Source organism: Phascolarctos cinereus, unplaced genomic scaffold (assembly GCF_003287225.1).
Source record: "Phascolarctos cinereus isolate Bilbo 61053 unplaced genomic scaffold, phaCin_HiC Scaffold_4;HRSCAF=312, whole genome shotgun sequence".
NCBI lineage: Eukaryota > Metazoa > Chordata > Mammalia > Diprotodontia > Phascolarctidae > Phascolarctos > Phascolarctos cinereus.
In genome coordinates, this window is record NW_027555847.1 from 585469325 (window position 1) to 585494092 (window position 24768).

The following is a 24768-nucleotide window of genomic DNA, read 5'->3' on the forward strand; positions in this document are numbered from 1 at the left end:
CAGCCCCTCCCGCTGCTGGAGCAGGTTTGGAGGTTCAGAAATAAGCTGGTGGAGGGAATGAGAATTGCTTATTCTGTCTTTATTTTGCCGAGTGCTCGTGCGAATTAATAATTTGCACTGGGTTAAAGTGAAGGGGGTGGGGCAGGGGAGAAGCTGTCTACTCTTGCTTTCTGCTCCATCCCGGGCATCACCCCACCTACCTTCCCTAAGCACAGTGAAACCCACACCCTTAATCTACAGTGTTCTGTGCGGTTTAAGGCTGGGAAAGCTACTTGAAGATTATTTTAAAAATCTAAAATATTGAAAGGTCTCTTAAAAAGTGAAAATGGCTGTTGGAGAAATAGTGTCTGTCGGTCAGGTTGAGATTTGATCTCCACATTGTTGTTTAGTCGTGTCCCGACTCTGAGTGACTGGAGTTTTTTTTGGCAAGAGATACGGGAATGGTTTGCTATTTCTTCCTATAGCTCATTTTACAAGTGAGGAAATTGAAGCAAACAGGGTAAATTGGCTTGTTCAGGGACACACAGCTAGTTAAGTGTCTGAGGCTACATTTGAACTCATGTCTTCCGGACTCCTGGCCTGGTGCTGTATCCACTTCCCTACCTACCTTCCCTGATCTCCACATGCAGGGTCAAAACCAGCAGGACCGGGAACTGTGGCTGTATCTGTTCCTATAGAAAATACAGCAACATCAATATCAGGAACACCAAGGTAGCAATTTGTTGTAATCGACTATTACAGACATTTTGTATGTCAGTATCAACGTGCTTCTAAAAGAACACTTTTGTGGTCAGGGAAACTTGTGTCAGGTATCTGAGACTGGATTTGAACTTAGGCTTCGTGACTCCAGGGCCGGTGCTCTATCCACTGAACCATCTATCAAAGTCAATCTGGCTACCCTTCCAAACTTCCTCCCTTTCGCTGCTAACATTCTTTAAAAAGTTGTCTATCCCCTTCCCCCCAAAAAAGTTGTCTATCACCCTTGTAGGCTTCACTTTGAGACTACTTTCTCAGCTTAACCCTTTGCTTCTCTCCCCATCCCTCAGGTGAAACTACTGTCTTAAGAGCCAGTCTTTATGTCCTAATTACCACAGGAGTTAGCACAGTGGGATATTTGGGACAGGGTGCCTCCCAGTTAAGCCAAAGATGTCATGAGTTTTTTGGCCTGTCATATGACACTGTTGCCTCAGTGAGATTTTAATGCAGTAAAACTACAAAGTCTTTTTTCCCACAAATTACTTCTCTCCAATTCCCTGCCTGGCTCCTTCCATCCTATACTTACACAAATAAATTTTTTTTCGATGGAAACTCCCTTTCCCTTTTTATTTTTATTTTTTATTTTTATTTATTTTTTTATTTATTTTTTTTCCATATGCTTTTAGTTGAAAATTTTTTCTCCCTTTTTCTCCCCCCCCAAGACGGCGCACAATCTGACATAGGCTTTACATTTACATACCCATTAAACATATTTTCACATTAGTGAAGTTGTAAGTAAAAATTAAAACCAATAGGAGGAACCATCAGAAAGATGAAACAAAATTCAACTTAAGGTAAAATTAAGTGAGAGCGATTCGACTTCCATAGTTCTTTCTTTGGATGTGGACAGCATTTTCCATCCTGAGGCCTCTGGAGATGTCTTAGATCCTCGTAATGCTGAGAAGGATTCAGTTTATTCTTAGTCATTGCATAACGTGGCTGCTATTGTATACAAAGTCCTCTGGGTTCTGCTCACTTCACTCAGCATCAGACCATAAAAGTCTTCCCAGGTTTTTCTGAAGTCAGCCTGTTCATCATTTCTTATAGAACAATAGTATTCCATTACATTCATATACCACAACTTGCTCAGCCATTCCCCAATTGATGGGCATCCTCTCAATTTCCAATTCTTTGCCACCACAAAAAGAGCTGCTATGAATATTTTTGTACATGTGGGTCCTTTTCCCATTTGTTTGATCTCTTTGGGATAAATTTTTTTTAATCCAAGTGTATAGCTGTACATTTGCCCCTATTAAATTTCATTTTATTAGATGAAGTTACTCTGGCTTATTGAGATCATTTTACATTCTCACTCTTATCTAGTATGTTTATTATTCCTTGCCCTATATATTGGTATTTATGCCTTCATCCATATGAAATAGTGTAGGACCAAGCTCAGATTCCAGATTTCTTCCAGAGACCTTTCTTTAGTGTTACACCCTAGAGGTAATGTAAGTAAAATAGTTTTAAAAGGGCTTATGTAAATTGATGTAGCATAGGTTTGTAGATCAGAACACGAACCTCTCTGAACCATTTTCTCAGGCCCCCTTAAATTGTAAATAAAAGTTTGCTATGATATTTTATTGATTGGTCACAATTATTTTAATAACTATTAATTTTTCTATTATGGGCATTTATTTTTTTCTCCAGCATTGCAAAAAAATCTGGTATTTTTTGTTTGTTTTGTTTTGTTTTAGGGATTTCATGCATATGTCTTCCTGGATTTAGGATGGTTTCTAATAATGGTGGACCTATTATTTGTGAAAAGTGCCCAGAGAATATGGTATGGACCAATTTTTCATAACTTTATTGTAAGAAATGTAATAAATGCAACTTTTAAGTATCTTTTAATTTGTGAAATTTATTTTCTCGTAGAATTGCTATTTTATCAGAATTAGCTTTGGTGGAACAATAAAAGATTTTAAATTTTATGCAAACATACCATGGCTGAAATAGAAATCTATATTAGATATTACATTCTTGCTTCAACTGGAATCTAAGCAAAAAGCTAAAATAACGGGATTTCTTTTTTTCATGTTCTGAATACAAATAGTATGTTCTTTAGTCAGAATGGTTTTAACCTAATCTCCTGTGCACATCTTTTACTTCCACAGTATTGTACAGTAATCAAAGTGATAAACTTGGCAGTGAAAGATCCTGAAGTAGCTTCTTGAATAATTAAGGAACTATTAGGTTATATAGATATAGTTTAATTGATATGTGTTAAATATGCTTTGTTTTATTATGATTATTTGAAAATTGGTGATTTCATTATATGGTGAATCACAACTATGTTGAATATTCAATTATCCAGAATAAGTATGTAATGAATATTGTAGTTAAATAAAACTCTCCTGTATATTGTACATTCTGCTTTTGAAAGTTTGAGATAATTGAGTTATTTTCAATAAAAAAAATTTGTATTTTGGGTACTATGAAATACAGGTTTTTTGTGATTGCTACCTTATTATAGAGTTAAGATACATCTTGAAATTTTATATTGTCTGAAAGACTGGTTCTAATAAATATCATTAGTAATCAGCCCAAATGAGGTAAGATATTAAGAGAAACTACAATTAGTAGCTGCTGATGTACAATGATGTCATGCCAGAATTCTTTTTCCGAGTGGCCACTGAAAAAACTTCATGACAGTCAAACAGCTTTATGGGGAATTTGGAGCTGAGTTCTAGCCTTTTTGAAAAACTCCATGCTTTTTAAAGAATGAGTGATGGTGCTTTTGTCAGTATTCTCTATGACCTAGGAGCTTGTTGATATTTATGAGAAAATTTCAAATTCCCTTGCCCTAGTTTGTGTTGTCAGCCAGTCAGTAAGTACTTACTAAGCACTTACTATAGGCATAACTCTGTGCTGAGCAATAGGGATACAAAGAAAGGCAAAAACCACTCACTACTCTCCAGAAGCTCACTTTCTAGTGGAATTATGCTTATAGTATTTATTTAGGATCACTAGATACTAATATTACAGGTGCTTGTTTATTTTAGATGTTATATTTTAGACCAAGAGAGGTAGCATTACATAGTGATTAGAGGACCAGCATCATTGCCTGCACTACTTTGGTTTGAGCCCTGTCTTTGACCCCTGTTCTGTGGTTAGTTAGGGCAGGTGGGTGGTGCAATGGATAGAGCCTGAGGCCTGGAGTCAGGAAGACCTGAGTTCATATATGTCCTCAGATACTTACTAGCTATGTGACACTGGGCAAGTCACTTAATTTCTCAGTTCCTGAGACTCTGTTAAGACTCTAAGTTGCACAACAGTTGCAGTTGTGTATTGGTCAAGGGATTTTTCTTCATAGGGAGCCACTTATGCCAATGAAATCATAGATCTGGCCCTCCCCTCTCCATGGTTTTAGTCCAGCTCTTTAGGAATGCTGAATGTCAGTGTGCGAAGGCACTATAAGAAATACTTTTTAAGAACCTAGTAAGTGGATTCAAGTTAGAATCACTATTTTAGAATACACAGTATTCTTTACTTAAAGAATACTGAAGCCAGTGAGTGGTTGTACTGTTGTATTTTTATTTCACTTGTTTCCATAAGCATGGAATAGAATATTCAAATTTACCTTTTACTTTATTATAGAATCAATTTGACATAATCATGAGGATGAGAAAATTACCTGAATTTAAAAAATAATCATCATCATATATTTATAGACTCATAAACTACATAGTTTACATACTTAAATGTTCCTTGCATATTCAGTTCCTGCTTTTGTTCCTCAAATATGTATGCATATATAGGTATATATAAAACAGCATATAGTCTGCAATAAACATATTGATGGAGATATTGTAAGTTAGACTGGTACAAAAAATTTTTTAAAAATATGTTCTGTTACTCAGAGAGGAGTTACTGAGGATGGCTGGAATTGTATTTCTTGTCCCAGTGGTCTCACTGCAGAAGGAAAATGCCAGTGCCCCACTGATCATATTTTAGGTAAGGAATAGATTCTAGATAAAGCAATACTAATGATTATGTATTTAACCCTCTTTTGTATCAGTAAGCTGATCAAATTTGATGTTCTCTTTCCTATCTTTTTGCCTATGTACAGATGGTTGCCTTTGTCTAGAATATGTTCTGTCCTTACTCTGCCGCATAGAATTCCTAGTTTCCCTCAGAGCAGTCTCCTACATTAGGTTCATATGGCACAACCTATTGATGAAGTCATACTGACTTTCCATGATCACTGCTTCTGTTCTTAAATATTCACAAGCCACTTTGATCATATGTTCTAGAATTTTGTCATAAATGATCAGGCACACAGCCCTGGATGAATCTAAGTGAATCAAATGAAAGAACATGTCTAAGGTAACCAAGGCAACGGCCAGCAGAATGATGCTGTAACAACTACTGTAGTGGTGTTATTAACACTGTTGCTACTATTATTACTAAATCTGTTTCAGCTGTGTTAATTGTTTACTACGATGTAACTGAGATTCCTTAAAACTCTATCAGGGTAAGGGCAAAATATAGATGCCCCTCAAAGAAAAGAATCAACAAGTCACGTTTTTTTTTTCTACTATTTAAAAACAAAACAAAACAGTCAAACAAAAACCCTTTCTGCCCTCTGGTGCTCTGCCAAGATTTGGCTATGGGACCTGGAGTTGAAAATGACACTCTTTCTGTGCCATACTGCACTTGCCTCTTAGGGACAGCTACAAGTTTGAAGAATCAGCAAAACCATGGCTCTTCATCAAGGAAGCACCACTTTGGCTACTATTTTGGCCCTAGAAATTCTTTCAACATTATAGCTACTTGTATTATTGTTGCTTTCAGAGATTAGCAAATCAGTGACAGGTAGAGGTGAGGAGAGAAGAAGAGAATTGATTCCCCACTGTAGCATAGAGCAGTGCCAAGTATCTCAAGTTTTACTACAATTTAGTCTGAAATTTTTTTTTAAACATGGTGTAGTGAATGGAGCACTGGACTTGGAATCAGGAAGACCTGAGTTCAAATCCTGGTTTAGTCACCTCCTTGCTGTGTGATCCTGGTTAAATCATTTAATCTCTTTTAACCTCAGTTTCCTCAACTCTAAAATGAAGACGACTACACCTGCCTAAGAGACTTGATGTGAAGATAAAAAAGACAATCTATACAGAACACCTTGCAAACCTTAAAGCACTATATAAATGCTACTAGCTATTGTCATTATTTAAAGTAAGCTTTTGGAACACCTAGGTGGCACAGTGGATAAAGCACTGGCCTTGGATTCAGGAGAACCTGAGTTCAAATCCGACCTCAGACACATAACACTTACTAGTTGTGTGACCCTAGGCAAGTCACTTAACCCCATTGCCTAGCCAAAAAAAAAAGTAAACTCTTAAGCAGATACATTTTAACACTTATTTTTAGTATTTGTATATATTGTCATTTTGATACTCAATTTCAGTAGAGGAAAAGACATACTTTTTAATAGAATTTTAGAGATGAGAGAGTAATCCTTGAGATTTATCTGATCTGACTTTTTCATTTGATGGTAAATATTTATTAAGTACGTACTGTATAGTACTGTGCTAAGTGCTGGGGACACAAAGAAAGCCAAAAAAACAGTTCCTGCTCTCAAGGAGCTCAATCTAATGGGGAAAACAACATGCAAACAACTAGGTGCAAATAAAATATATACAGGTTAAATTGGAGATAATCAATACAGGGATGGCAAGAAAGGATAATAAGAAAACTGGAAAAGTAGTGGAATGAGGGGAAGGGGCAAGTTTCCTTTAAATTCTAAATAAAATTTTATATTTTATCCTGGAGTTAAGGAGCCACTGGAATATTGAGTCAGACTTGTGCTTTAGGAAGATCTCTTTGATAGCTGAGTGGAGGATAGACTAGATTGAGGAGACATGTGAGGCAAGCAGACCTCCCAGAAGGCTATTGCAATAATCCAGGTATGAGGTGAGGAGGGTGTGCAGTAGGGCGATGGTAGTGTCAGAGTCAATATGATGATAAAATAATTTTAAATAGCTCGGGTAGGGATTGACAATTGACTTTGGGTGCTATTTTAGAAGATCAAGAGGGACTTAAAACTGGTAGTTGGCTAATTATCTAAACCTATGGAAAAATTTAGGAGCAGCTATTTTTTAATGGTCAACTGAAAGTTAATCATTTTTGATAAGGCATTGATTTATAATTAAGCATAGTTGAGTATTCTTCACAGGGTATCATACAACACAGACATGTTTAAACACCAATCAGGTAATAGAAGTGGAAGAAATTTATTTCAAATTTAGCAATCTACTGATTCATCCCTTATTATTAGTATTACTTATTTTAGAGAGTTTTGAAGGCCAAAGGAAAAATTTTTAAAGTAGAAAAAAAATCTTTTGTACTTATTTTTGTTTATATGTCTGTATCCATAAAAGCCCATTCATTGGAGAATAGTTGCAAGTAGGTATTATACTTTTTTAATAAAGAAAAGACTTGTTTGTGAAATAAATCACATTTACATATTACATTTTAATTTTATTTTTAAATTATGTAGTGGAACGAGATACTAACGGAAAGTTGTTTTCTGAAGCAAATTGTATACTTTGTGATGGAAATGAAAACTCTTTCTCAGCAGCAAATATATTTGGAAATAGGTAAGTTACATGATGGGGGCTTTTGAATTTTAGAAATAAATTTGACTAAGTTGAGGATACTAATAACCTACGTTTTAACCAGTTTTGTATTTTTAAAAGTTCTTTTTTATGTGTCTCATTTGCTCTTCAGAATAGTCCTTTGAGTGTGTAAAAGAATAATTTTTATTGTTTAATTTTGGCCCTATTTGGACATCTTTTTTAAGAAGCTGAAGTACAGGAACAGCTAGGTGGCACAGTAGATAGAGTTCCAGCCTTGGAGTCAAGAGGACCTGGGTTCAAATACGGCCTCACTTGACTGGGCAAGTCACTTGACTCTGACTTCCTCACAAAAAAGCAAAAAAAAAAAAAAGAAAGAAAAGAAAAGAAAAGAAGAAGCAAAAGTACGTGTTCCCAGATACAGCTTTTTATCTGTTAGAAGCTTGAGATAGGGGCTTTTCCTTATATAACAACCTGATTTTATCATGATAGACCAAACTTCTTGAACTGCCTCCTGATTCTTTACCTTTTCTAATTCTTCTCTCACTTCCTTGGCATTAATTTCCTCTTATTTTGGGCACTGGATAGCCCTGTCTCAAGTTAGAAAAGTATATTGGGAAGGAAGTTTCTTTTTAGGTTTAGGTACTCTTGTCAGCTTTTTGGCAGAAATTCTTAACCTGGAATCCAAGAACTTTTTAGAAATTTTATTTTGATAACTATATTTTATTATAATTAATTTTCTTTATAATACTATGTATTTTATTTTATACTCTTTAAAATATTGTTCTGAGAAGGGATCCATAGGCTTCATCAGACTTTCAAAGGGATTTGTGATACAAAAAAAGGTTAAGAACTCCAGCTTTATGGCAGATACCATGAAAAACGGAAAACAACAGTAGACTAGAAACTAAAAACTCATAGAATTTGATTTTGGTGTATTTTATCACTGATTTTTAAAAACCATTTGAATGATTAATTTACCTAACATTTGTTATCAGTTCTGAACTGTGTCACATAGCACTGTGCAATTTGCAAAGAACAGGTTTGTTTCTGGTCAAAATTTCAAATTTGCTTTATTTAAGATATAGTAACTTCTGACTTGAGCTGGTTTATTTTGATTTATCATTTAGGAGGGTGACTCTTACATTAATACTTTTATCATTTGTGAATATGCTTTAATTTTTTTGTGTGGGTTCTATTACATAGGTGCGTCAGATGTGAACCAACATTCATCAATACAACAAAGTCCTGTACATGTTCAGAACGTGCCATTTTAGTAAGGGAAAAAAGTATAATAATTAATATAATACATAGTTTTATCAAATAATTTATACCTTTTTACTAACTGAAGTTTTTCTGTTGCTTAATTGTTAACAAAGACAGGTGGATTATGTTTCAACAGCAAACGAAATTTCCCTCCACAAGCAGTCACAACTTGGCATTATGGACAATTTGTAAGTGTTTTAATTTTTTGTTCTTTTGGTATTAAACATTCTTAATTTCTATTTAGTTAGTAATTATATTGGGACCAAATTTAGCAACATTTATGTTCAAGTTAATTTAAATATAGACTTAACTGCTAAGAAACATTAGAATGATGTCTTGGGGAATCACTAATTTGCAGTTGTTCTTTCAAATCTGTAGATTTTTATTATTTTTTTTTATTTTAAAAAAAGCTTATTTATTTATTTTTAGTTTTCAACATTCATTTCCATAAGATTTGAAGTTCCAAATTTTCTCCCTATCCCTCCCCTTGCCCCACCTCAAGACAGCGTGTAATTTGATATAGGCTCTACATATATATTCATATTAAACTATTTTCGGATTAGTCATGTTGTAAAAAAGAATTAGAACCAATGGAGGAACTATGAGAAAGAAGAAACAAAAAAAAAAAAGAGAGACCATATATAATATGTTTCTATCTTCATTCAGACTCTATAGTTCCTTCTCTGGATATGGATAGCATTTTCCATCATGAGTTTTTTGGAGTTGTCTTAGATCCTTGTATTGCTAAGAAGAGATGTCTATCAAAGTTAGTCATCACACAATGTGGATGTTACCAGCTTTTTATTTTTATTTTATTTCTTTAGATCTGTATATATTTGAGTCACTTAATATTCTTTTGATGTTTGATTTTTGATGTTTTGATGTTTGATTTAAGCATTTAAAATATAGTTGTATCTTAAAGTGGTTTGATTTAAAATTTAGTGATTTAAAATTTATTTTTTAAGGTTTCTAATGCCTTTTGTCTTTTGTGTCATGATCATTTAACATGTTACATCCTGTCCTTTGTTACAAAGAAAAATACTTTAAAAAGCCGAATAACAGTGACTGTCTAGCAACATATAGATAAGAGGAAGACCGTATACCTCATCATCTGTTCTCTGCAACTAAGATTGAGCATTGTAGTTAATGTCATCTCATCTGCTCTTTAATGTTATTTGTATTCACTGTTCTGTTCCCATCGTTAGAACATGTCCTTCCTGCTCTGATTTGTTACAGTCCATAATCACAGAATTTGAAAATTGGGAAAGATCTCAGGTGCCATCTAGTTTCTTCTCCACCTGGAAAGAATCTCTACTGTAAAATAACCAGCAAGTGGCCTCCTTTACTTGAAGACTTCCTTGAGGGGAACCCTCTTTCTCCTGAGGCAGTTCATTGTGCTTTGTGTAGCTGTCATTGTTAGAAAGTTTTTCTTAGACCAGGACTACATTTGCCTCTTTCTGATTCTGCTGTTGTTCATTGTTCCACCTCTGGTGCCAAGCAGAATAAGCTTTTGTTCCTTTTCTTCATGACAGCTTCAAATACTTTAAGACAGTTGTCATGACCCTTCTTTTTCTCAAGCTAAATGTTCTCAGTTCCTTCGTCTGATATTGTCTGTGTAGTCAGGCCCTTCAGCATATTAGCTGTGCTTCTCTTGAGGCTATCCGGCTTATCAATACCCTTTGTAAACTGGGATGCCTATAACTGAATAGTTGAGTGGTCCGTATGTGGTCCAACCAGGGCAGAGTATAATAGTATTATCACCTTCTCATTCCTGCAGTCAAAGCCTCCTTTCATGTAATATAGGGTGGCTTTAACTTTTATTTTTTTTCCAATTACATGTAAAAATAATTTTATTCCTGCCTTTTTAAAAAAAATTTGAGTTCCAAATTCTCTCACACTTTTAACCTTCTCCTTTCTCACTGGGAAGGCAAGCAATTTGATAAAGGTTATACATATGTATTCAAGCAAAACATTTTTCCATATTAGTCATGTTGTGAAAGAAAACACTGACAAAAAAACCACAAGAAAAGGAAAGTAAAAAAATCAGTATGCTTCAGTCTTTCAGATTCTATCAGTTCTTTCTCTGGAGATGGATAGCATTTTTTGGCAATTTCAGAATTGTCTTGGATCTCTGTATTAGTGAGATTAGCTAAGTCATTCATGGTTGATCATTGTATAATATTACTGTTACTGTGTACAGTGTTCTCCTGCTTCTGCTCACTTCACTTTGCATCATTTCATGTAAGTCTTTCTAGGTTTTTCTGAAAGCATTCTGCTCATCATTTCTTATAGCACATTAGTGTTCCATCACAATCATTTACCACAGCTTATTCAGCCATTCCCTAATTGGTGGTTATCCCTTCAATTTCCATTTCTTTGCCACCACAAAAAGAGCTGCTATAGATATTCCTTTTTTTTTTTAATCTCTTTGTATTATGGTATTGCTGGGTCAAAGGGTATACAGTTGTATAGCCCTTTGGACATAGCTCCAAATTGCTCTCCAGAATGGTTGGATGAGTTCACAACTCCACTAACATTGCATTAGTGTCTCAATTTTCCCATATCCCCTCCAACATTTGTCATTTTCCTTTTCTGTCATATTAGTCAATCTGATAGGTGTGAAGTGGTACCTCAAAGTTGTTTTAATTTGCATTTCTTTAATCAATAATGATTTAGAACACTTTTTTCAAATGACTATAGATAGCTTTGATTTCTTCTGAAAAATGCCTTAGACAAACTACTGTCTAATTATTCATTTCCCTATTAAATAGCATTTTAATAAATTCAGCCTATTATTCTAGCCCATCAAAATCTTTTTGGATCTTTTTAACTACTCTTCCCAGCTTTAGGTTATCAGCAGATTTAGTCAGTATGTCATATATATCTTTATCCAAGTCTTTGATAAAAATATTAACTAGCACAGTGCCAAGGGCAGATACCTGGGACATTCAACTGGAGACCTCTTTCTAAGTTGATGCTGAACTATTCGAATCTGACCATTCAATCAGTAGCAGGTCCCTCCCATTATACTCTCATGTTGCCAGATCTTTCTGTCATTTGCACAAAAATAGCATGATATAAACCTTGACAAAAAACGGACTGCATTTAATCTGACATGGCCAAGTTCTTAATGAAGCCTAGTTCTTTGTGATCACCAACTCCTTTTCTAGATGTTTACTAATGATGTCTTTAATAATCTGTTATTGAATCAAAGTCAGGCTTATTGTCCTAAAAGTTGTAGACTTTTCTCTTCCCTTTTTTGAAAATGGAGGCAATATTTTCTACTTTCTCTATTCACCTTTGTTTGTTTGTTTGTTTGTTTTTTGCTTAGGCAGTCAGGGCTAAGTGACTTGCTCAAGGTCACACAGGTAGTAAGTGTTAAGTGTGTGAGGCTGGATTTGAACTCAAGTCCTCCTGACTCCAAGGCCAGAGCTCTAGTCACTGCGCCACCTAGCTGCCCCTCACCCTAATTTTTGAAAATAACATTATTTAACTTAACAGTCACTTCCTTTGATTCCTTCAGTACACAAGGAAGTAGTTCATCTGACTCAGAATGTGCTTTCTTACTATTTCCTTACTCATGGATCAGTTCTCTATTAGCCTTTCTTGTTCTGTCCTTTCTAATTCTTCTTGGTAGAAAAAGCAATTATCATCATCTCATTTAGCAGCAATCTTATTCCTTATTGTTCATCTTCTTTCTCTCAGAATGTCCATTCCAACATTTCTTGTGCTTGATAGGACCACAATAGTCTCATTCCTGGTGTCCCAGCCCCTGCCAGTGCTACTGCTTCAACTCTTCTAATTCCATCTGGCTTCTCTTAGCCTCCCTCTCTACAACTTTATGCATCTACACATCTCATAAGGACCTGGATTCCACTTTGGTCTGGCTCCCAACTGGACTCACTTAAACTCCTTTCTCTTGAACTCTTCCACTATCACTAAAGAGTTACCTTGGGATATGGTCAGTTATTCTTTGGTCAGTGCCATTGTTTATTGTTCTGATTTGACTCAAGAGACATGCCCCTACTTCATAAAGGGATCACAGATAATTTTTACAGTTAATTTAATACCTGCTATATACTCAGTGGGAGAATTTGTTTTATGTGGCTATGCATATTTATTGCAAGAATTTTTAAAAAAATTTCTCAATAATGAAAGATGTAAAAGGGAGAAAAATAATTTTTCTTAATTGAAAAACAAAACAAAAATAAAATTCTAGGGCTAGGGAGGGAGGAAAGCATGTGAATACCTCTGCTATCTATCCTTTGTTATCTGTGACTACATCCACTAGCAAGATAGAAATCAGTTGGTCAAAGACTGACAATGCTCACATATTAAAAAACAAAACAAAACAATAACAACAAAAAACCTTTTTGCTGTCATTAGCTATCCACCTTTTACTCAGCTTATGTTAAGCTTTAGTATTCTTGACACTACTTTTACAGGACTGTACCACAACCGTATTCTGTACGTATCTCTTGAAAATCTGAGTTAGTTTCAGATTTCTTTGTGCATGCATATCAGTCTCTTCAGATAACTCATATTTTTATAACTTTTGAAATTGTTTCCCTTTGTGTCATAACAGTTTCATTCATGATAGTTTTCTACTTTGTGGGAGAATCTCAATCCTTTCTTTAGAAAGTATGCTGTTTTTTCTTTAATTAGTGATGAGAATCGATCACTACAAAATTGCTAGTACATTTTCCCCTTTCTCTACAAAGTATTAAGAAAAATCTTCTCTTTTAAACTATTTATAGTTGGACATTAATCATTGGTAAAGCCCTAGGATGTAAGTAAAGAATGTGAAGGTTCTCCAGATTTGGTATTTTAATTTGAATAAAGTTTCACAATATTGAAACACTACCTCTAATCAGTTTTCACTGTCTGTAGCTCTTCTCTAAGCCCTCAGGTCCCATTGGTCCAGAAACTAATGCCTGATGTACATCTCCTCTGCATGGATGAATTGCTAAGTACTTCAAACACAGTGTGTCCACAAATTAATTTATCATTTCCTCCTTAACCTGATTTTCCTCCAAATTCTCCCAGGGTTTTTTTTGTTTGTTTTGTTTTGGTTTATGGCAGCCAGCAACCTCCTAGCATGACTCTTTTCCTTTCCCTTCCCACTCATATTCAGTTAAGTGGCAAGTTCTGCCACTTCTGCATCTACAGCGTCTTTTACATCTGTTACTACTCCTTTCCCAAGGCCACCACTCTCATTACTTCTTAGCTAGATGGTTGTCATAACCTCCTACTTGATTTCCTTGTCTCATGTGTTTTAAGGCAAAGGTGAACATGTTACTTCTCAGCATGGAAATAATCAGTGCTTCTCTCTAGGACAAAAATACAGATTCGTAAGCCTGATATTTAAAGACTTCCACTTTTATAGAGTTAACTCATATTATTTCTCTTAGAACATTTCTTATGTTTCAGCCTAATTAGGTTACTAGCTTTTAAAAAAAAAGTTGGCTTAGCACCTTCTTGACTTCATAAAGATGGGAAATGTCCTGTTCACTAAAGCTGTGCCTTGTACATAGTAGATGCTCATGAAATGTTTGACTTTCTTTGTGTCTTTATATATCGAAGGTTTACTGTATGATAGTGCTGCATGGTACTGTTATCTAATATAAGACATAGGACTGATCCAGAAATCCTAGGATTTGATTCTACAATCTAATTAAATGAAGGAAAAAACCTTATGTAATCTTTGGAATTAATTTTTTACTAGCATTGAAAAGATAATGTGAGTTCTTCCCCATTCAAAAGTACATGTTAAGAAGAACTAGTCCTTTTAAGTAGAAATAATTTCCTTTTAATGTTTAAATAAAAATTCATTTTTTGTTGTTTACAGGGTGCATCACTTAATTCAGAGTGGTTTTCAGAATATTTGCAATCAGTAGCAGCTGCTTGTTGGGTGAGTTCAATTTTTAAAAATTTATCATTAAATGTTATGAATTGTATCACTTTTTTTCTGATGAAAAAGCAGTGCTTTTGTACTGAACAAGTGAATGGTTTCTGATTTATTGATAGAAAAATTTAAGAAAATTTTTGTTTAATATCCATATATATTACCTTCAAGATTACTCAGTTTGAATTTTCAAGAGGATAAATTATTTCATGATTTGCTTACAGATGTTCATAATTCCAGCTAAAATTATTATGATTTTTCAAGCAAATGAATATCAAATTATTAAACATGTGACTTATTTTCAATTCTTTAAAATATGTTGTATTTGATAATTTCTTTTAAATTTAATTATGTAAGCTTTTGTTTAGTATTAGTTTTTATTATATTTTTGAGTTATTAAAACAAGACTAGAGACTAGATCTATGATTTCATTGATAGAGACAGCTCCCAGATGAGAAAACTCTTGTTGCCAATTTGTGTTGGCACTTTCTTTGCAAAGTATAATCTTAGAGAATTTTGTGGAGCACTGTGAGATTAAGTGACTTGCTTGGGGCAAATAGCCATTGTGTGTCAGAAGCAGGATTTGTACCACTTGTTGCTCAGACTTTGAGGTCAGCTCTCTAGCCATACCTCCGTGCTGCCTCTTAAACATTTTTCAATTTTTAAAATAAATCTTTTCACAGACATATGAACAGTTATGGCTTGGTCGAGTGCTAGGCATGGAGTCAGGAAGACCAGAATTCAAATCCTGCCTTTGACATTATATAACCCTGGTCAAGTTGCTGAAGTTTTTCCTTCAAACAACCCAGTAGAACCCATCTGCCAGCATAGATGTGTTGTGACTTACATTTCGAGAGTTTCCATACCAAGAGTTCTGCATGTTGATTAAATATTTTATGTATGTCCTTTATATAGTCTAAGAGGTTATTTTTATTGATTTGTTTTTCATCAATGTGAGTACCCCATCAGTGGATGTAAATCATAACCCATTCAATCCCTAATGCTTTCTTATCGTGTATAATTCTGGTTTATTTCTTCCCATAAATATCATATAGAGGATCTGTTCAACTAAAGGCCCTCCTTTTGTTTTTTTTAATATATTGGAGACACCAAAGTTCTTACTACATTCTAGTGATACATATCTTCAGTAATAGTGTAAGTTATTGTTTATAGAGTGTTTACTTCTCAATCCCATGATTTATCTTCTTCTTGTCCTTTAGGTTATTTGCAATTTTAATTCTCTCAAAATTATTATGTTCCATGATTCACAACTATATAACATTACCAGGTGTTAAAGAAATGAACATTTGAAAATAAGGAATCATTGTGCAGTTTTTGAAAATCAGCTAAACTTTTATTAAGTTTTTACTTTGTGCCAGATACTGTATTAAGTACTGGAGATAAAAAGACCAAAAAAAAAAAAAGAATGTCCTTGACCTCGAAGAGCTTACATTCTACCACTGTGTGGGGGAGATTAGGGAAGTCTTCAAGTAGAAGTGACAGCTGAGTTATGCTTTGGGAATTCTAGCAAATGATGATGAGGGGAGAGAGAAGGGAATCTCAGACCTGAAGGATCTTTTGAAAAGGCTGCTAAGTGTTCCCCTCCAATGAGAGACATTGCCTAGAAAGAAGAACTCTCATTCATGGGAATAGCTGGCAGGCAGATTTGACTGTAATGGAAAGTCAGTGAAGAGGAATTATATGAAATAAGATGGGAGGAGAAGATGGAAGCCATATTGTGGAGGGCTCTCTAAAATCTAGGCGGAGTATTTCTTCTTTTATTCTACAGGCAATAGGATGCCACTGAAGATTTTAGTAAGAGAATAATGTGGTAAGATCCATTTTTTAGAAATAACATTTTGGCAGCTGTGTGGAGAATGAATTGGAGAATGGATAGACTAGAAGTAGAGAGGCTAATTAGGAGACTGTTCCAATAGTCTAGGTAAGAGGGATAAGGAAAAGGAACGTGCATTTATTAAGCACCTACTGTGTGATAGGCACTGTACTAAATACTGCCAATATGATCTTATTTGATCATAACAGCAACCCTGCGAAGTAGGTGCTATTGTTATCCTTATTCTACAGTTTACTGAGTCAGGTCAAATGACTTGCCCAGGGTCACACAGCTAGGAAGTATCTAAGGTCAGATTTGAACTTAGATCTTTATGACTCCAGTTTTGGAGCTCTATCTTCTGTGCCACTTGAGTGCCCTAGTTGATGAGGGTCTGAATTAGGAGAGGTTGGAGAGATTCAAGACATGTTATAGATGTAGAATCAACAAAATGTAGCAGTTGATTGAGTATGGCACGAGAGAGAGGCAAGAGTCAAGAAGGATTCCAAAGTCATGAACCTAGGTGCCTGGAAGGGTGATAGAGCTAGCAATAGAAATGGAGAAGCTTGGTGAAGGAGTAAGTTTAAGGGGAAATGTGAATTCTAGTTTGGAAATGTTGAATTTGAGATATTTGTGGGACATTGAGTTAGATCATTGAGGAGGCGATTTCTAATATGAGATTGGAGTTGAGGACAAATAGTAAGGCTGGATAGGTTCATTTGGAAATCGTCTGCAAAAAGATGATAAACTTATGGGAGCTGATGAGAGACCAAGAACAGTATAGAGAGAAGAGGGCCCAGGACAGAGCCTTGAAGGGCACTTGTGCTTAATGGCTAGGGGCAGAATGATAATCCAGAAAAGGAGCAGGAGCAGTAATAGAGAGTTATGAGGAAACCCAAAAGAGAGGAGTGTCCTGGAAGCCATAGAAAGAGAAAGTGTCCAGGAAGGAGACGTGAGTCACAATAGAAAAGCTATAGAGAAACCAAGTAAAATGAGGACTGGTTTTAGCTTTTATGGGAGCTTTAGTAACCTTAGATAGAGTAGTTTCAGTAAGTCAGTGTGGTGAGAAGCTATATTAAAATGTACTGAAAAGTGAGTGGGAAGGGAGGCAATTGAAGCCATGAATGTGGACCACTTTTTCTAGTTGTTTGACTGTGAAAGGAGGAGATGCTGAATGATAGCTTCATGGGCATGGAGAAGAGGACACTCAGGATAAAAGTGTCACAGATATTTGGAGTTGGCAGGGACCTTAATGGCCAGGTAGACCCAGACATAACCAAAAGGAATCCTCACTAAAAATATATCTGATTCTCTTCTTGAAGACCTTTAGTGAGGGGTAACCCAGAACCTCCTAAGCCTCTTATTGCTAGGGAGAGTTTCCTGAGGACATCAAACTTAAATTTGCCTTTTTATAACTTTCACCCACTGCTCTTGGTTTTGCTCTCTAAGGCCAGACACAACAAGTTTAATTCTTTTACCACTGACTACCCTTTAGATATATGAAGACAGCTATCATGTTCTCCCTTGGTCTTCTCTAGGCTAAACATTCTCTGGTTCTTCTTTTTATGACATGGACTCAAGGTCCTTCATCATCCTGGTTATTGTTACATGGGTGCTCTCTAGCTTATCAGTGCCCTTCTTAAACTGTGACACCCAGGACTGAAGAAGGTATTTAAGATGTGGTCCAGCCAGGGTAGAATGTAACAAAACTAATACATCCTGATTATTTCTGAAATCTATTCCATTTTTTATAAAACAATATCTTCAATTTTTATGTCATCACGTTTTCCATTGCATCCTTCTTCCTGTCTATGCCCAGAGGGTCATCCCTTAAAAAACTAAAAAATAGCAAAAAACCCAAAAGTTCAGTAAGACTTGTTCATTCATTTTTCAGTGTTGTCCAACTCTTTGTGACCCTATTTGGGTTTTTTTTCCACTTAATAGTATTTTATTTTTTCCAATTATATGCAAAGATAGTTTTCAACATTCATTTTTATAAGATTTTGAGTTCCAAATTTTTCTCCCTCCCTCCCTCTGTTTTCTCCCTGCTCCCCAAGAAAGTAAGCAATCTGATGTAGGTTATAAATGTACAATCATGTTAAACATATTTCCACATTAATCATTTTGTGAACGAAGAATCAGAACAAAAGGGAAAAAGCACAAGAAAGAAAGAACAAAAGAAAAAAAGAGTGAAAATAGTATGCTTCGATCTGCATTCAGACTCTTTCTTTCTCTGGATGTGGATAGCATTTTTCATCATGAGTCTTTTGAAATTGTCTTGGATCATGAGAAGAGCTAAGTCTATCATAGTTGATGATGTTGGTGATCTCACAGTGTTGCTGTTAACTGTGTATAATGTTCTCCTGGTTCTGCTCACTTCACTCAGCATCAGTTCATGTAAGTCTTTCCAGGTTCTTCTGAAATCCACCTACTCATCATTTTTTTATAGCAAAATAGTATTTCATTACTTTTCATATAACACAGCTCGTTCAGCCATTCCTCAGTTGATGGGTGTCCCCTCAATTTCTAATTTTTGGCTACCACAAAAAGAGTGCTATAAATATTTTTGTACATGTGGGTCCTTTTCCATTTTTTATGATCTCTTTGGGATATAGACCTAATAGTGCTATTGCTGGATCAGAGGTTCCAGCGTGCATAGTTCCAAATTGCTCTCCGTAGTGGTTGGATCAGTTCACAACTCCATCAACAATGTGTTAGTGTTCCAGTTTTCCCACATCTTCTCCAACATTTATCATTATCCTATTCTGTCATATTAGCTAATCTGATAGGGGTGCGGTGGTATGTCAGAGTCATTTTGAATTGCATTTCTCTAATCAGTAGTTATTTAAAGCATTTTTTCATATAATTATAGATAGTTTTTATTTCTTCATCTGAAAACTGCCTGTTCATACCCTTTGACCATTTCTCAATTGGGGAATAACTTATATTCTTATAAATTTGACTCAGCTCTCCATATATTTTAGAAATGAGACCTTTATCAGAAACATTTGCCGTAAAAATTGTTTCCCCAGCTTTCTCCTTTCCTTCTAATCTTGGTTGCACTGGTTTTGTTCATGCAAAAACTTTTTAATTTAATGTAATCAAAATTATTCTTTTGCATTTCATGATGTTCTCTATATCTTGTTTGGTTATATATTCTTCCCTTCTCCATATAATCTGATAAGTAAACTATTCCTTGTTCTCCTAATTTCCTTATGGTATCACTCTTTATGTCTTAAATATATACCCATTTTGACCTTGTCTTGGTTTATAGTATGAAATGTTGGTCTATACTTAGTTTCTGCCATACTATTTTCTAGTTTTCCCAGCAGTTTTTCTTTCGGTTTATCAAACAGTGGATTACTACTATAGTCATTTATTACTGTGTCTTATGTACTTAACCTATTCCACTGATCTACCATTCTATTTCTTGACCAGTACCAAATAATTTTGATGATTGCCACTTTATAATATCATTTTAGATCTGGTACGGCTAGGCCACCTTCCTCTGCATTTTTTTTTTCATTAATTCTCTTGATGCTCTTGACCTTTTGTTCTTCCAGCTGAATTTTGTTATTATTTTTTCTAGTTCTATAATATAATTTTTTGGTGGTTTGATTGGTATGGTACTGAATAAGTAAATTAATTTAGGTACAGTTGTCATTTTTATTATATTAGCTCAGCCTACCCATGAGCAGTTGATACTTTTCCAGTTGTTTAGATATGACTTTTTTTGTATGAAAAATGTTTTGTAATTGTGTTCACATAGTTCCTGGGTTTGTTTTGGCAGGTAGACTCTCAATTATTTTATATTGTCTACAATACTTTAAATGGAATTTCTCTATGTCTTGTTTCTGGGCTTTGTTGGTAATATATAGGAATAGTGATGATTTATGTGGGTTTATTTTATATTTCTAGGATCCTCTTAAATGTACCATCATGTCATCTGCAAAGAGTGATAGTTTTGTTTCCTTGTTGCCTATTCTAATTCCTTCAATTTCTTTTTCTTCTCTTAGTGCTAAACCTAACATTTCTAGTACAATATTGAATAATAGTGATGATGATGGGCATCCTTGTTTCACCCTTGATCTTACTGGGAGAGCTTCTAGCTTATCCCCATTACATATAATGCTTACTGATGGTTTTAGATAGATGCTACTTATCATTTTAAGGAAAACTCCATTTATTTCTATGCCCACTAGTGTTTCTAATAGGAATCTGTGCTGTATTTTGTCAAAAGCTTCTGCATCTGTTGAGATAATCATATGATTTCTGTTAGTTTTGTTACTGATGTGTTCAATTATACTGATAGTTTTCCTAATATTGAACCAGCTCAGCATTCCTGGTATAAATCCCACCTGGTCATAGATATTATCCTCATGGTAAATTGCTGTAATCTCTTTGCTAATATTTTATTTAAAATTTTTTGCATCAATATTCATTAGGAAAAATGGTCTATAATTTTCTTTCTCTGTTTTGGCTCTTCCTGAAGGTTTGGGTATCAGCACCATATTTGTGTCATAAAAGGAATTTTGTAGGACTCCTTTTTCACCTGTTTTTCCAAATAGTTTATTCAGTAGTGGAATTAATTGTTCTTTAAGTGTTTGGTAGAATTCACTTGCAAATCCATCTAGCCCTGGAGATTTTTTCCTAGGGAGTTCATTGATGGCTTGTTCAATTTCCTTTTCTAAAATGAGATTATTTAAGTATTTTATTTCCTCTTTTGTTAAAATAGACAGTTTATATTTTTGTAAATATTCATCCATTTCACTTAGATTGTCAGATTTATTGGCATAAAGTTCATCAAATTCACCCTTTTCAATTTTGATACTAGTATTTTGGTTTTCTTCTTTTTTTTAATCAACTTAACCAAATGTTTATCTATTTTATTGTTTTTTTACCCTTAAAACCAGCTCTTAGTTTTATTTATCAGTTCAATTATTTTCTTCCAATTTTATTAATCTCTCCTTTGATTTTAAGAATTTATAATTTGTTTAATTGGGAATTTTTAATTTGTTCTTTTTTTTCGAGCTTTTTTAGTTATATGTTCAATTCATTGATCTGCTCTTTCTCTATTTTATTCATCTAAGCATTTAGAGATATAAAATTTCCCCTAAGAACTGTTTTGGCTGCATCCTATAAATTTTGGTATGTTGTCTCATTATTGTTGTTCTCTTTGATGAAATTATTGTTTCTATGATTTGTTGTTTGGCCTGCTCATTCTTTAGGATTAGATTATTTAGTTTCTAATTAATTTTTAGTCTATCTTTCCATGGTCCTTTATTACGTATAATTTTTATTGCATTATGAGCTGAAGGAGATGCATTTAATATTTCTGCCTTTCTGCATTTCATTGTGAGGTTTTAAGCCCTAAATCATGGTCAATTTTTGTGTAAGTGAGAAAACCACTTACCACTGAGAAAAAGATGTATTCCCTTTTATCCCCATTCAGTTTTCTCCAGAATTCCATCATATCTAACTTTTCTAAAATTCTATTCACCTTAACTTCTTTCTTGTTTATTTTGTGGTTAGATTTATCTAGTTCTGAGAGGGGAAGGTTGAGGTCTCCCACTAATATAGTTTTGCTATCTGTTTCTCCTTGTAACTCAATTAACTTCACTAAGAATTTGGATCCTATACCACTTGGTGCATATATGTTTAGTATTGATATTACTTCATTGTCTATGGTGCTACTTAGCAAGATGTAATTTCCTTCTTTATCTCATTTAATTAGATCTATTTTTGCTTTTTCTTTGTCTGAGATTAGGATTGCTACCACTTTTTTTTTTTAGTTTCAGCTGAAGCATAATATATTCTGCTCCAGCCTTTTACCTTTACTCTGTGTGTTTCTCTCTGCTTCATGTGTGTTTCCTGTAAATAACATATTGTCGGATTCTGGTTTTTAATCTACTCTGCTATTAGCTTCTGTTTCATGGAAGAGTTCATCCCATTCACATTCACAGTTATGGTTACTAATTGTGTGTTTCCCTCCATCCTGTTTTTCCCAATTTATACTTTTCTCTGTCCTTTCACCCTGTGCCTCCTCACCAGTGTTTTGCTTCTTACCACCCCCCCCAATCTGTCCTCCTTTCTATCAGCCCCCCTCCCTTTTCATTCTTTTTTCCTACTTTTGCCCTCCTTCCCTTCTTTCTATCAGCCCCACTCTCCCTTTACTTTCACCTTTCCCCTCTTACTTCCTTATAGGGTAAGATAAATTTTTATACCCAACTGAGTATGTATTTTATTTACTTTTTGAGCCATATCCGATGAGAGTAAGGTTCAAACAATGCTCACCCCCTCTGTTCTTTCCCTCTACTATATCTTTTGAACCTCTTCATGTGATGTGGTTTATCTTATTCTGCTTTCCCCTTTCCTCATCTCCCAGTACAATCCTTTTTTCACCCCTTAATTTTTTAAATAATCATCTCAAAGTCAGCTAATACCTGTACCTTCTGTCTATGCATACTCTTTCTAACTGCCCTAATAGAGACACAGTTCTCAAGAATTTTAAGTATCATCTTCCCATGTAGGCATATAAACTTTTTAACCTTATTAGACATGTTTTTTTCTTCTTTCATGTTTACCTTTTTATACTTCTCTTGAGTCTTGTATTTGAAGATCGAATTTTCTGTTCAGCTCTGGTCTTTCCATCAGGAAAGTTTGAAAGTCCCTTATTTCATTGAATGTTTGTCTTTTCCCCTAAAAGATTATGCTCAGTTTTGCTGGGTAGTTTATTCTTGCTTGTAATCTAAGCTCCTTTGCCTTCTAGAATATCATATTCTAAGCCCTCCTATCCTTTAATGTAGAAGCTGCTAAATGCTGATTGTGGCTCCTTGATATTTGAATTGTTTCTTTCTGGCTGCAATATTTTTTCCTTGACCTGATAATTCTGGAATTTGGCTACAATATTCCTTGGAGTTTTCATTTTGGGATCTCTTTCAGGAAGTGATTGGTGGAATCTTTCAATGACTGTTTTACCCTCTGATTCTAGGATATCAGGGCAGTTTTCCTTGATAATTTCTTGAAAGATGCTATCCAGGCTCTTTTTTGGTTATGGCTTTCATGTAGTCCAATAATTCCTAAATTATTTCTCCTGGATCCATTTTCCAGGTCAGTTTTTCCAAATAAGTATTTTAAATTTTCTTTTATTTTTTTCATTTTTAAAAAAAAGTTTGACTGATTCTTGATGTTTCTTATAGTCATTAGCTTCCACTTGCCCAATTCTAAATTTTAAGGAATCATTTTCTTCAGTTAGCTTGTATATCCTCTTCCATTTGGCCAATTTCATTTTTTAAGGAGTCATTTTCTCAGTGGAATTTTTTCCATTTGGCCAATTGTATTTTTTAAGGAATTGTTCTCTCCAGTCATTTTATGTCCTTTCTTTTCCAGGCTATTGACTCTCTGTTGCGTAACTTTCATTTCTTTTCTCAGTGTTTGTTCTACCTCTCGTATTTGATTTTTAAATCCATTTTGAGCTCTTCCAAGAAACCTTTTGGGCTTGAGAAAAATTCATATTCCCCTTTGAGGCTTCACACATAGGCATTTTTGACATTGTTGTCCTCTTCTGAGTTTGTATTTTGATCTTCCCTGTCACTGTAGTGGCTTTCTATGGTCAGGGCTCTTTTCTGTTTTTTGCTAATTTTTTAGTCTATTTTGTGACTTTTAAAGGTGAGCTATGCTCCTGGGGCATAGAGGGCACAGTCCTAAGCTTCTTGAACCAGGGTCTTAGGTGCTTGGCAGCTTGCCTACTGCACTAGGATGGCCTGGCCTAGTTGCACCTGTTGTGCCCTGTGTTCAGGGACTGGCAGTTTGCCCTGGGGCTGGAGGCCTCCCAGCCAGCCTGCTGTGCCGCTGGCCTGCAGAGCTAGGACCAAGGGGCCTCAGTTGCTGATCTATACTGTGGCTAAGAGCCTCCTGCTAGCTTGCACGGACACTGTCTGCACTGGGCTGCCCTCCTCTTTTACCCAAGTGAGACAGACCTTTCCTGAAGTCCTTCTAAGTTATCTTAAGCTGGAAAAAATGTGTTTTACTCCATCTTTTTGTAGGTTCACTCACTCCAAAATGCATTTTGAGGCTTGATTTAACATTGTTTCTGAGGGAAACTGGGGACAGCTCAGATAAGTTCCTGGCTTTTCTCCACCATCTTGGCACTGCCCTGTTAGTTGGGGTTTTCTTGACAAAGATACTAGAATGGTTTGCCATGTTCTTCTCCAGCTCATCTTACAGATGAGGAAACTGAGGCAAACAGGGTTAAGTGACTTGCTCAGGATGACACAGTAAGTGAGGTCAGATTTGAACTCGGGAAGATGAGTCTTTCTGACTCCAGATCTGTACCATCTAGCTGCCCTAGACCAATATATCAAAAGAATTGGATGATATGTATAGCTTTCTACAACCTTGGCCTCCTACTTGTGTGAAAAAGTGAGGGAAGGGAG

General features: G+C 35.1%; 1 protein-coding gene across 1 annotated transcript in view; it reads left to right on the plus strand.

Moving 5' to 3' along the window:
- Positions 1-24768, plus strand: part of TMEM67 (transmembrane protein 67) — an 85563-nt gene that overhangs the window by 347 nt on the left and 60448 nt on the right. Inside the window, exons 2-7 of the mRNA XM_020972890.2 lie at positions 2454-2539; positions 4617-4710; positions 7256-7355; positions 8538-8607; positions 8711-8785; positions 14446-14508. Coding sequence (XP_020828549.1) covers positions 2454-2539; positions 4617-4710; positions 7256-7355; positions 8538-8607; positions 8711-8785; positions 14446-14508 — 488 coding nt within the window. The remainder of the gene's footprint in view (positions 1-2453; positions 2540-4616; positions 4711-7255; positions 7356-8537; positions 8608-8710; positions 8786-14445; positions 14509-24768) is intronic.